The 14,097-nt window shown below is 51.2% G+C and overlaps 1 protein-coding gene across 2 annotated transcripts; it reads left to right on the top strand.

The window, feature by feature from the left end:
• The first annotated feature begins 6,406 nt into the window (after positions 1-6,406).
• GRHPR (glyoxylate and hydroxypyruvate reductase) lies at positions 6,407-13,949 on the top strand. Of its 2 annotated transcripts, XM_083817524.1 has the most exons (9): positions 6,408-6,557; positions 6,650-6,780; positions 6,866-6,938; positions 7,372-7,488; positions 8,085-8,173; positions 8,837-8,941; positions 10,132-10,267; positions 10,616-10,746; positions 13,661-13,949. In XM_083817524.1, exons 1-9 carry the CDS (start codon positions 6,481-6,483, stop codon positions 13,780-13,782), a joined length of 981 nt encoding a protein of 326 aa, XP_083673650.1. In that variant the 5' UTR covers positions 6,408-6,480; the 3' UTR covers positions 13,783-13,949. The 2 variants fall into 2 exon arrangements, with proteins under 2 accessions (XP_083673651.1, XP_083673650.1); XM_083817525.1 differs by lacking the exon at positions 8,837-8,941 and having other exon boundaries at positions 6,407-6,557.
• The last annotated feature ends 148 nt before the right edge of the window (positions 13,950-14,097 follow it).

Below are 14,097 nucleotides of genomic sequence, written 5' to 3'. Positions count from 1 at the left end.
GTTGTTTTGTTTTGCTGATTCTGCAACTGCTTGTCTTGGCTCCTGCTGGCTAAAGACCTGGTGGGCAGATGGTGTGCTCCATGTGCACTTCCTGCCTCCCCTAGCCTAGGAGGGGTCTTGGACATCCGCAGGGAGCCAGGAGAGTGGGGAAGTTACAGGTCCCTGGTAGAGCAACCCTAGTAAGGGCTCTGACTCCCCGTGGAACAGGGCAGTCCTTGTGTATGTAGGAGCTGAGGGGCAGCACGGAGCAGTGCTTGGAGCTACAGAGTGCAAGGCAGGAGAGATGGCTGCTGTAGCCTTATGAGGGGGCACAGGAACACACTTTAAGGCCCTTCTGTGGACCAAAAGTCTTCTGTCGTAAGAGGTACGGACAGTGACAAGGACGACTGATGGCACAAACAGCCCTTTCTCTCAGCATGCCTCTGTGGGTCCTCACCTCCATGCTTCATCCCCGCTGTCCCTCCAAGGCCTGTAATATCTTTAGGTGCTTTGCAAATCCCTCAGCCTACCTGTTAATCTAGCATTCACAGGACAAAGTGGCCAGAAGATGGCAGAAGCAAATGCTCAGCAAATAAGTCCAGAGGCTTTGATTATCTGATCCCTTTCACAGTCGTACCACAGCTGCCACAGCTACCACATCAAGACGTGGGATTCTGGTGACCCTAGTCCTGCCCATGGCTCCTAAAGCAAGCTGCAGGGATCACAGGCCTGTGCCTTATTTTACTTCTGGAGAAGACAGGCAGTGCAGCCCTGGAAGCAATAGCTCTGGTCTGCAGGTGATGCAGAGCTGTGCAAGACCACAAGTCCTGCTGTGCCAAATCAGACATGTTTGCTGCTCTGCTCTGTTCTATCCTATCCTATCCTACCCTGTCCTGTCCTGCCCTGTCCTGTCCTGTCCTGTCCCATTCCATGACCCTGCAGCAGTGGAAGAGCTTTTAGCACCACTAGAATGTTTTTAGCAAGGAAAGCACCTTGCACTAAGGCAGCCAGCGAATATAGGTCCCAATGACAAGGCTGAGGTCGGTCCTAATCTGCTAAAGGGTTCAGGATGGCCACCTTCAGCAGCATGTTCCTGGCTTATATCAAGATTAAACCCAAGCTATGGGTGCAAACCACCTGCTCCACCACTGTCTGACTTGCAATGGCAGGACCCAGCCTGAGAGCGCTCAGCAGTCAGCAGCGTCTCAGTGCAACATGGCTACGCTTCCCTCGCACAGCCACAGAAGCGCTGAGGAAAGCACAGAGCCATGGCCACAGGCCCAAAGGTCACCTCGCATGGGCACCCTCTCCAGCACGCCAGCCCTTCCCAGCACCACGGGCTCAGTGAGGGGCTCTCAGCAGTGCGCACCCACCCCAGCAGCCCCACACAACACGCACAGCTCGCCCCCAGCCCCTCTCCTGTGGAGCTGACCTCCGTGCCTCCACGTGCCCAGGCCCCATTGCTCCTGGGGACAGGTTTTTTGTTGTTGTTGTTGTTTGTTTGTTTTTTGTTTTCCATTTTTCATCCCTGGTAACACACAGCGTGTCCTGAAACAGCAATGCAGCCATGCCCCACAGCTCAGTTGTTAATTAGCCCACCAGGCCCAAACAAGTGGTGTCTTCTTTTAGAACCGACTGATGTCTGGTTTGGTCCCAGCAGCAGCCCTCTGGGAGGTGCTTTTCTAGTTTGGGTTCATGTAAAACCCCAAGAAATCATTTCTCACTCCCAGCACCTCCTGGAGAGCCACAGCTTCTCCCCCAAGCCCCCAGCTTGTCGCTGGGCCAGGACAGTGACCCGGACATTCTGCTGACATCTTGCAAGGAGCTGTCAGATCTCCACATGCCTGTACCCTCTGGAGAGATGTAAGCTCTGTCAGGGGCGATCTGTACTTCAAAGGACATCACCTTTCCATCCTGAAAGCCTGTGGTTGCTTCTGCCCTGCACTGACATGCACTCCTAAGACCCCATCGATCTCCTGGTGTACTCAGGTGGATGACATTTCCACCTCTTTAGGTGCACCAACATACCTCAGAGGCAGAGGCAGAAACATACAGTGCTGAGAAGGTATTGCAGCGGCAGGGCTTCTACTGATGAGGTAGGTTGGAGGTGCTAGCTGCTGAGGCAAACCCCTGCGTGCTTGCACAGGAGGAGAGGAAAGCTGCCCCCGGAGCGTGCCGGGAGGTGCCGGCGCCCCCACCGCCCCAGCAGCAGCCCGGCCATCCGCCAGCAAAGCAGGGGAAGATGTGGCTCTCCTATCTCTCATCTCAGCTCTCAGAAAGGTTTTGCAGAGCTCTTCGGAGCTTCCCTGAGGTACAATCTTCCGCAGGCCTGGCTGACACAGAGCAGATGGTAAAAACAGAGTTTATAGATCGGGTGCTGAGGTAACAGAAAAGATGCCGGGTCAGGCAGGTGCATGTTCACGCACACATGTGGCATGTCTGTGAAAAACAGAAACTGGGAATGTCTGTCCAGTTTGTCTCATGGAACAAGAAGCAGAAGAGAACCTTAGGTTGAATGGCATCCCGTGTAAAACCGCGGAGAGGGGCCTCTGCCTATGGCTGTGGCTCATCCTCGAGCCAAGCACCAAAAGGATCACAAGGATTGCTGGGCTGCGCGGTATGCCCTGACGGGCAGCACGGGTACGTTAGCGGCTTTGGGACTCACCGAGGGGCTGCAACAGCCCGTGGAGAGTTGGTTCTCCTTCGGGTCTGAGTACAGAACTGCCCAAAACTTCTGCACGGTGAGACCTCGGTCAGCCATACCAAGAGAACACAGATATTTCAGTAGAACCAAGGCTGGTCTAAACCCTATGATTTTTGGAATTAAGACAGGCAGAATGTCATTTTCAAAACTCTTCAACTCTGAAACCTTTATATTTTTGTAGATATATATATATATATATGTATTTTTTTCATTCTGTATGTATTTGTTCATAGATATAGATATTCATGCCATTTCCTGTTAAAAAAGGTCTGGCCAAAATGTTCTTATTTTCAGATTTCAGTGTTATCCTGAGTTCCTCCAGAAAAAAAAAATTAAATTAAATTAAATTAAATTAAATTAAATTAAATTAAATTAAAAATAAAATAAAATAAAATAAAATAAAATAAAATAAAATAAAATAAAATAAAATAAAATAAAATAAAATAAAATAAAATAAAATAAATAGCTGGAAAAGGTTTTGTTTCAAATATATAGCCATCTTTTAAAACAGTTCTAATAAAAAATAATAATAAAATAATAATAAAAGAAAAAGTACAGTGCGTCCACTTTGTGGTTCCTTCCATCCCAAAGGGATTGAGGAGCGAACACATTTCCAAAAGGCAACAGGCATCTCACCACTGTGGCTGTGATTCGGGAAGCTAACAGGCATATAGAGCTAGACAGTGGCCAGCCCTCATGACACAAAAGGATTTTGTCACCAAATTGTGCAATGAGTTTATCCAAAGGAGCACAGATCAGTGGGCAAGTGAAAGACATCCTGCTGAAGCTGACCACCACCTGCATGCAGGGAAGCACTTGCTGCCTTGGTCTTGCCTGGAGCTTGTCACCACAAGCTTCTGCCATCGAGCAGTGAGGTTTTGAGACATCCTACACCATGTCCTGGGAGCATTTGATGGCCAAGTCCCAAAAGTCACTCTGTACCTGTGGTGGAACTGGTGGCCCAGGATGGTGGTGTCAAGCCAGGGCACTTCAGAAAAGTGCTTTGCCAGCTTAGAGCAATTCCAAGCCACACAGGCAAGCAAACAGTTTATAGACACTCCGTGAATTTTAGTGTAACAAGGAACACACTTTTTCCAGCATTATTATTATTATTTTTTTAAATAAGTCCTCTCTCGGGGAGTGTCTTGCTCATGAGGGTGCCACTGGAGGCACTGTCCAGGCATTCAGATGTCTCCACTGCGCACTGAGAAGTGACTCTGGCAAGACTTGGTACTGGCACCTTCCAAAGGAACCACACCACTGCATCCAGCTGCATGAGCAGGAGAGGGTGGAAGGGACGGTAAAGGGAAAAAAACCTTGCCACCACCGCACCGCACGATTAGAGCAGAGATGTCATGCTGGAGAGCATATACTCCCGACACAAATCCTTAGACGATGAGAAAGGGAGATAAGATGTCAGCACTAATGACAACCCAGCTCAATATAAAAAAATAAAATTTCAAGCAATTATGAAAAAATAAAATGGCCTCTGCTGGCATAATCTGACAGCATCCTGATGGTGGGAGAAGACGTGCATCATGATAAAGGAAAATCCCACAGGCAGAGTCTTATTAGATAAGCTGATACCTCATATAGCACAGATGATTTGTGCCAGAGAAAAGTACTGTAAGTCCCTGGCCTCTGAGTTTACTCTAAAACTCCCATTAAGATCAGGTGGTTACACACTCTGGCTTTCTTTAGGCCTCTTATTAAAGCTTTCGTCAGATAATGACAGCTCATACCTCCTAGGGCAGTGATGTAGGGGAGAAGCCCAGAGGCTGACGGCTCCTTTGTTTTCCCATCACGGGAGATGCAGTGAAGCACAGTGACCAAGTCCAGGCTTTGCCCAGTAGTCACACCACAGCTGTCCGTCGGGATGTCCCAGTGCCTCAACCTCTGCATGCAGAATGTCACCCCATTAAACCTGAAAACTGTGGTGAGTGCATGCTGCAAATCACTCACATTTGCTGGTACACACCTGTGGAGCACCTACTGTGTAGCAGCAGAAGGCAACCCAGTCACACATTCTGGGCTGTTAACCCCACTTGCCCTCTGTCCATTGATGCATTATCTTCACAGTTGTGACACAACGTTCATTCCCAAAGGTAGTGCACCTGTTTTATACCTTTTTATATATATACCTTTTTATACAAGAACATGTCTTATTTTCTGTCCCCTACCCCTGCCCTGCACACACCCACTGTTTACATACCTGTGTTCATTTCATTGTCATAAAGCAGATTCAGATCAGATCTCCAGCAAATTTAAATCCCACAAGATAAGGGTCTGGTTATTGCAGTTTAAAGAGCAAAGTCTGTCTTTAGCACTGGGAGAGGATTTAGTACCAATTTCTAGACATTGGAGACCTTCCATAGTAGTCACTGGAGACTCTGAGGTGGAAAATCCCATCCTAAAACACTACCCAATATATCTAGCACCAAGTCTCTGCTAGTTGTGGCAATACTTTTCCATCAATGAGACTTGGGCAGCCATCTCAGCCTATACTGTCGCTGTGTGGGTGATGTGTCAGAACTGGGGTGCTCTGTAGCGTTTCTTCAAGAAAGTGAGCAGAAAGACTTACGGGGGATAAATGCTGTTCCTAGAGCTGCAAGCAGGGTTGTTTGTTCCACTCAGCTAGCAAGTTCTCAGCCCTGTTTTGGGTTAGATGCACTCTGCTCAGACATACAGGCTGGGAGCTATATCACCATGGCTCCTATGTGCCTGCATGGCCAGCAGAGGAAGAAGTGATGTCTGACGAGCTACACGTGACAGCTTGGAAGACAGTTTTGATCAGAAAGCTTGCTGGGTGACCACAGCAAAACAATGTGGGAGGATCTGGCACACTCTAAGCAAGGACAGAAATCCACCACCATCTCCCATCAAAAGCAGTATAGGTCATCATCAACCTAAAATGAATGGCATTGGCCTAAAGCTATGCCTCAAAGCCATGCTGGTTGACGTAGTTTCCACCCCAACTTACTTCCTTAGATTACCAGGCCCTTGGCTGATTGGTGAAAATATTAAATAGCAACACACATTATATAACATTACCAGCAGTCCTACTTTTATGAAGATATGAAGTTGTCACCATTGTCACTAAATGGCGGGCAGAGTTTGATGTCACAGCGTGCAATAGCTGGTAGTAGCCTCTCACTGGTGCACTGCGCTGGATCCGCGTACCCACAAGAGCACGAGAGGACAGCTCCGGCTCCCTGCCTGCCACCCGGGAACAGCGTGCGTGCAGCCAGCCATCCTTGCAGAAGTGACCTTTTTTAAGGTGTTCGTGCTCTGGTGAGGGGGGCAGAGGGCTCATTAAAATTATCTCTATTCTTCCTCACGGGCTACACAATCAGCAGCAGAGATCTCCCATGTATTTGCATTTGTACAATGAGCACATTACCGAAATAAAACCTCTGACATTTTTATCACCCCAGCAATTCTGTCAGGGTTTTGTTTTTTCCTTAGGAAATTCAGGCCGCGGTCTTCTTAACCCCGGACCTTCCAACGCCGGGTTAAACGGGTGCTCGAGGCCCCTCTCTGTGCCCGGAGCGCTGACAAAGCTGCCAGCAGCAGCGCCCCAAGGCCCGTCACGGGCCGGCCGAGCACACGCCGACCGCCGCCGGCCTCCCGGCTCTGCCTGCCCCCCCCCGGCCCCGCGGCTGCCCGGGGCCCGGCCGCTCACACGGCGGCGGGGCCGGGCCGGGGGCAGGCCGAGGGCCGGGTCTGAGCCGCGAGCTGGGGCCGGGCCGGGCCGGGCCGGGCCGCCGGGGGGCGCTGCGGCGGCGGGCGGGCGGGCGATGCGCCGGGCCATGGCGGTGTTCGTGACGCGGCGGATCCCGGCCGAGGGGCTGCGGGTCCTGGCGGAGGCTGGCGGGTGAGCGCGGCGGGCCGGGCCGGGCCGGGCCGGGCCGGGCCGGGCGGCGGCAGCCCCGTGAGCTCGGCGCCTGACGGCCGTGTCCTCCGCAGGTGCCGCGTCCAGCAGTGGGACTCGGAGGAGCCCGTGCCGCGGCCGCAGCTGCTGGCGGGGGTGGCGGGGAAGCAGGGGCTGCTCTGCCTGCTCTCCGACCGCATCGACCGCGAGGTGCTGGACGCCGCGGGTGGGTGCGGGCGGCCCGGCGCGGGGCCGGGCCGGGGGGGCGAGGGGCGGCGGCCGGGGGGCGGCCCTGACAGGGTGTCTTGCAGGGCCCAGCCTGAAAGTCATCAGCACCATGTCCGTGGGCTTCGACCACCTCGCCTTGGACGAAATTAAAAAGCGGTAACCTTTGCTCCCGGCCTGGGGGGGGCTCTCATCGCTGTCGGTAAATGCGTGACTGTGAAGGGTGGGGTGGAAGCAGGGGTCCGGCTGGGAGGAAGGAGGCAGAGACAGACGATGGACCTCAGAGCTCGTCCTCCACCCAGCACGGCGATCCACACATCGCTTCGGCGTGGACCTCGGGGGTGGATTTTCAGAGAGGTCAGTGCTGGAGGGGGTTTGTGAGGCACGCTGCCCTTGTACTGGGGAAGGGCCCCCGTCAGAGGGGTCTGAGAATGAAGGGGTGAGGAGGAGTCAAAAGGGATGTCCTTCTTTGCATGGTACCGTAAACACCTAGGAAGGAGTTACATCAGCAGCTATCCCAGCGATTTACAGGTAGCACGCAAAAGTCAGCACTGGTGGTCCCGGAGACCTGAGCGCTGTGCTTTCCTTTCAGAGGGATCCGTGTTGGATACACCCCTGATGTCCTGACCGATGCCACCGCAGAGCTCTCCGTGGCTTTGCTTCTGGCTACGTGCCGCCGGCTGCCGGAGGCAATAGAGCAGGTGAAGAAGTGAGTATTTGCAGCTGTGTGCTAGAGCAAGGGCTGGCTTCCGAGTCCACCAGCCCCGGAGTCAAACATTGCAGGAGCTGGACAAAGTGAAAAAAAAAATCCCAGTGCTGGACAAATGAAATGGGGCTGAAGCTAGAGCGTCACCAAGCTAGTGGAAAATCTTGCTGGTTAGTGTGGAGTCCACCGCAGTCCTGTGATTTTTTGGAGGCATGTTATTCAAGGCCTGCAAAAGGGACAGAAGTCTCTTCTGAACTCCCCTGCGCGTGCTGTAGATTGAGGATCAGGGGTGAGAACCACTGAATCAGCTCTGGACCCCTTGATACCTGGCCAGAGTTCACTGGTCCAAGGCTATGCTTAGTAGCATGCTAAGTTCGACTGGTTCTGAGGCAGCTGTTGCATACCCAAGCTTTGAGCAGAGTCATGCAGGAGACCACAGAGTTAGCTTGAAGCAGGAACCTCTGGCTATAAGATCATCCGGAGGGGCTAGCCTGCTGCAGTGCTTATGGTTTGTGGTGTACTTGCCACACTGCTGGGCTAGGCTCTGTAGGCTCTGTGCTGCTGTTTTCTTAACGTTTCCACCTCACTCTTTCTGCTAGTGGTGGCTGGACAACATGGAAGCCTTTGTGGATGTGTGGCTATGGTCTGTCTAATAGTACGGTGGGCATCATAGGTCTGGGAAGAATAGGTAAGTGCATGTCATGTGCAAGATTTGTGTGCCTCTGCTGGTGGCAGGGTGCTTTTGGTTTTGTCCCGTGCTCACTTATGTAAAATCTATTAGAACAACCAGAAAGGCCCAGTAGAGCTTCTCTGAGCGGTGATCTTGACCCATCAGGCTTAGACCTTAAAGTTTTAATTATTCACGTACATCCACTATCCCTGAATGCCACAGCAAACTGGACGTTGTCCTCTTGGTTTGCACTTAAACAAATACCCTTGACAAAGTCCAGGACAATGTGCTTTTCATCTGATCAGTTGTTGACTTTGTCAGCTGATGGCTATTTCTTTCCTCGCTTTTTGGTTTGCTCGCTAGGGTGGCTTCAGGTTTATTATCCCGTGGCTGAGAGTTCGTTCCTGCTCCCTTGAGGAGCAGCAGAAGACATATACCACTCACCCCACTGGGAAACGAGCCTCACAGGAGCAATCCCAACCAGGAATATCACAGCAGCCCTTTAGCAAGATACATATTCTTTCCTTCCAGCTAAACCACATGCATGCTTGCCAACAGATGCATAGGATGGAGCAGCAGTGAGGCTTGTGTGACCCCTGTGGCCAGGTGCTAGTCACTGTGCTGTGTGCCCCTCTGCAGGCACCGGCACAGCAGCTAGAAGGTCTTCTCTTTCATTTCTAGGACAGGCAGTTGCCCGCCGTCTAAAGCCATTTGGGGTCAAGAACTTTTTGTACACTGGAAGTCACCCAAAACCAGAGAGTGCTGCAGAGTTTCAAGCCAAGTTTGGTAAGAATTATAAATGAAATGAGAGAAACAGTGAGTCTTCAGTTGTGGGGTAGAAAGCAGCAAAGCTGTACTGGCCTTGGGAGATGCCACCTGGAGCGGGTGAGTCACGAGGGAGCAGAGGTGTGGAGTAAGGTGTTCAGTACAGCGGGGCTGAACAGGTACAAAGGCACCAAAAGGAGCTGGTGGTGAATGCCGAATGCTTCTTGCATGGTAGCAGTGGATGGAAGAGAGGGAAAGCAGACTCCTTTGACCCAGATGGTTTCAGATAGTAGGTTTGCTTGACACATTTAGGCTTTAACTGACAAACCAAGATAACAGTGGGCTATGGGTTTTTTCATTGTTTTGTCTTTACGCTATATCTGTCTGCATATAATTTCCACTTGGTTTCACTCTTAAAATCAAGTGAAAGGTAGCGGTGCCATGGGAGGGGACAGTGGCAGCTGCTCCTGTGAGGGTAAACAGTGGGAAGGGTCTTGTTAACCCAGCGAGATACCTTAAAGTCCCACAACGGGGCAGAAGCAGGGAGGAGGGGAGGGGATGGGACTGACTGCAGATTATTGCTGATAGTAGATGTTGGGTGCTGGAAACAAACACGGGCTTTAAGCTTCTGCTTTAAAATGAATGTCATAATCCAACAAAGCCTAGCAATATTTCTTAGTTAGTAAACAGTACTTCTCTGCAGGCCTGTTGGAGTCCTGAGTCTTGCAACCAGTGCTAATTTTTCAGTCCAAAGCCAGTACATTTCCAGTTGGTGCTTTTTTTGCACAGTCATTGCTAGTCCTTTGCATTTTCCTCTACTCAGGTCCAGGAGTGGAAGTTGCATGAGTTACATCTGTAGGTAATGTAGGGAGAGATTTAATGTTGATATAAACTGTCACTGCAGTATTTTGCTATCTAAACATGAAATACATTCTAGAGCCTCCTTTTGGCCAGATGACCAAAACACCGCTAGATTTCCCTTCGGATTGATTACAATTTAAAAGCGAAACAAAACACTACAATAGTATCTGTAGGAATGTGTCTCTGTGTAATTTGTTTGATGTTTGCCCATCCTTGTGTCTCTCCTTCTGTGGAGAAAGGTTGACGTTTTTGCAAAGCAAAACTTGCTTGCTGGTGATTCTTGTGAATTAGGAGGGTGGCTGGTGAAGCCTCTGACAAGAGCCTCAAAGAACCTTTGTTTCTCCACTCAGTCCCACTCACGAGGCTGGCTGAAGAGTCAGACTTTGTTGTTGTGACATGTGCTTTGACTCCTGACACCCAGGGAATGTGCAACAAGGATTTCTTCAGCAGAATGAAGAAGACCTCTGTGTTCATCAACACAAGCAGGTAACAGTATCCCGGTCTGCGGCTCGGGCAGCGTGACCCTGGCACCCTGCTGACGGCTGAGGCTGCAGAGGGATCCCGTCAGCGGTGAGATGTGCTTTGTCTGGGAGTCTATGCAGGATGTGCAATCATCCCAACTGCAGCCACAGGAACAGTTTGTCCACACTGTGGCCTGCTCCCTCCATCCCAACGTTTCTTGGGATCCATCCAGAGTCAGGATAAGTTGCTTAGGGGGCTACGGCCTCTGTCTGCTGCCCAGGGCCCTGTGTCCGGCCCCGAAGGGGTGGAAGACCCCAGGGTCTTGTTCGACCACTTCGGAGCGGTGTGAGCCCATCTCTCTGCTTTTCCCAGGGGGGCGGTGGTGAACCAGGAGGACCTGTATGATGCGTTAGTCAGTGGCCAGATTGCTGCTGCAGGCCTGGACGTCACAACGCCAGAGCCGCTGCCCACTGACCACCCTCTGCTCTCCCTCAAGAACTGCGGTAAGTTGCTGTGCCTGCAGCTGGGGCTTCCACTGTCGCTCTCCTGGCCACCTGCTGCTTGGAGTGCCACCTCCGCTTAAGGCGAGGGACCTGCTAGTTGCTTTCAGAAGGATTTTCTGTCCGTGCGAGCTTGAAAATGGTGAACAAGAACTGAAATGTCTTTCACAGGCAGGAAAAATTATATGTTTAAGCAAATTGTAGGTAACCATTTTGTAGTGCGGGGAGCTGTTAAAGGGAAAGACCTTATTAATGTGATATAAAACAAGCATAAGTGGTATTTTAATACTCCAGAAAGCAGTTGAGATTGGCTTGTCTTATAATGTCTTCCTGATAGATCTGCATTCAAAGAACTGAGACATGAGGTGAAATTCAGGAAGGGGTTTGATACTGGCAGGTGCTGGAACGTGAAACCTCTGGCTGTGCCAAGTTCTGGTATTCTGTAAGTTCCTGGGCACAGAATTCTGTAAGATAAGCTTCCCGTGCAGCTAAGAAGCTTGGTGCTGAGTCTGCCTAGAGGAGTCTGAGCCCTGGGAATGCTCCAGCAGGGCTGACTGTCTAGCCCGTCCACTGTGAGTTTGGGCTGAAAGGTGTAGGCTCAGCAGCGTGCAGAGGAGCACAGTTCATTAAGTGCCGAGTTGTCTGATGTATGTCAGCAAACCAGAGAGCCCCCAGCAGAAGAAGCCGGTAAGAGCTTGTGCTGTGGGGATGAGCAGAGGTTTCTTTGCAGGAACACCTGAAAACGGGGACAATCACTTATCACTATTACCTTCACCAGTGCTTTCCTGAGAGCTGCCATGCTGGGCAGGGTGATGTTTTAGTGCAGCAGCCCCTGGGCTACAGGGTGTTAGTGGCCCTCAGGATTTTCCTAGGATATCCTTGTCAGAGAAGGAGCTGGCTAAGCTGGGGGCTGTTCCCTGTGTCCTTTAAGCTCTTCCATGCAGCTCTGTCCTTGCAGGCACCACAGGCTAGCGAGTAGCCTGAGAGAAGTTAGGGACAGCCTTTGGCATGGTTGCTGGCTTCCCTTGTGTGGCCTTCGGTGATTGCTGAGCCCTTCCCCTGTGCTTTCCTTTGGTAGCTTTCCTCTGCTTCGTCAGATGGGGAAGCACATGGACCAGGTTGGTTACTGGGAGGGACTGCTCTCAGGTACAAGCAAGGTAGACTTGCTTGTAAACGAAGAGGCAGAGATGGAACACAGAGGAAATGCTGGTTTCTGGGCAGAAAGTAACTACGGTTGTCCACAGCTTCACTGCTGTTAACTTGTCAGGGTTATTCCTACCTGGCTGCCTCTGCTTCGCCTGGGCAATTTGCCCTGCTCTGGAGCCAGCGGGCAACTCTGGAGACAAGGTCCTCTTGCATACCCGAGTGCTTTGGTTGATCAAGCTGCAACCCAAGGGTAAAACCTGGTGCCCTGCCCTCATCTGAAGGGGCAAAATCCAGTGTGATGGTGTAGGAGGCGGCAGAGTGTCCTCTGCCATGGAAGGATGTTTTTTTGGGTAAGGAAAAATCTGTTCTGTGGAAAAAATAAAAATAAAAAAAAATGTCGGAAGGTCAGGGTGAAAATGTGGACTTGCCCATGACTGGGTGTCCATTTCTGAAACAGCAGTTCCTAGCTGTTGCTTTGATTGTCATTTTATTAAACACTATTTTTGCTGTGTTTTGTTTAGATCCCATAGTAGGTAATGTGAGAAATGATAAAAGCAGAGAAATATTTCTGGAAATATTTTTGGTACTTCAGAGACCTTAGAGCTTTGGAATAACACCAACCAAGACAAAAATAAATACGTTTTGTTTTTTAAGTGGAAATGAGGCTTTGATTCTGAAACTATTGACAGATTTCACCCAAAACTGCCAAATAATTTCAGCAGTTGGAAAAACACGGGGTAAGTAGAGGAGGAAGCGTTGACATTGCTTCCACAGCAGAGAACTCACGTATGGTTCTTGGTTGTGAACAGAAGGACCTACACGTCCCCGCAGTTTGCATTACAACCTTCCCCCCCGCCCCTCCTCCCGAAGTCAGCTCCGTGTCAAGTATTTGGGCCTCTGCACTTCCCGTAGGTGTTGTGTATTATAAAGCCAACAGAGACCGCGGTGCAGGCGTTTCGCCGTACCTTGGGCGAGTCCTCGTTCATTGCTAATGTGAGGGTGTACTGTTAGAGCAGCATTGGCTTATTTCTTTGCATTGCACAGGAGTGGGTTGCACTTTGTGGGTGACAGAGCAGAGGCACGGGCTGCCCAGAGAGGCCATGAGGTCTCCTCCTTGGAGGTCTCCAGAAGCCGCCTGGACACGGTGCTGGGCACCCTGCTCTGTGTGGCCCTGACAGAGCAGGGATCGGGCCAGAAGGACCCAGGGGTCCCTGCCAACCTCAGCTCTTCTGGGATTCTGTGATTTGTCACACAGGTAGATAAAAATCCCTGCCTTTACGGTGCTGTAACTCTGCAGATTCTGTAGGGGCTGTTTGCCTGCACCGAGGAGTCTGTAAAACAAATTTTTTTCTGAACGATTTTTTTGGCTTTTGCTCCAGTATGCGTTGGTTCTTTCCTGTAGGTGAGCGGAACTTCCTACAGGTGTGTGGTAGCGAGACCACAGTGTGAGAATTTCACTGCATGTTTCTCTGCCAAAGGAATGTTTCTTTCACATCTACCACTGACTCTGTCTATGCGGGAAGTACCAAGCCTGAATGTAGAAAGGAGGACCCACTCTTGACTGCCTGTCTTCACAAATAGCTTAGTTAGTTGGTTATCAGATGAGGTTGGCAGCAGTGTGTTTTGTGTCAGCTCCTTGCAGAGAGGCAGCTAAGGGAGGACCGTGCTTGCCCACCCCATGGGAAGACCCCTGGGAGGGCTGGGGCAAAGGAAAGTGGTACGAGGTCAGTGAGCGTAAGAAATCCCGCAGTAACCCTTCCTGTCCGTGCAGTGATTCTGCCCCACGTTGGGAGTGCCACCTATGCCACCCGGGCCACCATGTCGGTGCTGGCTGCGGACAACCTGCTGGCCGGTCTGCGGGGGGAGCGCATGCCCCACGAGCTGCTGCTGTGACGGCCCAGAGCCAGCCACCTCTGCGGGATCACCGTGCAGGACGCGGCATCGCCCTCCGGCCTGGAGAAGCTTCAGAGATGGGTCTGGTGCCTCTTCCCTGCAGTTAACGCGTCAATGATATCCACAGTGAGAGAACTGTACCGTAGCTATTAAAGAGAAGCAGTGGCTGTGGTGTGTCTTTTTCACTCGGGAAGGGGATTCCTCCACACGTGTTGTTGTCACGTTTGTAAAGCGGGGAATATAAAATTCTGGCTCTTCGGGTCAGTTTGAGAGGGCCAGGCAGTTCTGTGTTTGAGCTCCGAGCTCTCATCCAGA

The sequence above is a fragment of the Anser anser genome, assembly GCF_964211835.1.
Source record: "Anser anser genome assembly, chromosome: Z".
NCBI classification, from domain to species: Eukaryota; Metazoa; Chordata; class Aves; order Anseriformes; family Anatidae; genus Anser; species Anser anser.
This window is presented reverse-complemented; position numbering and strand designations above follow the sequence as displayed.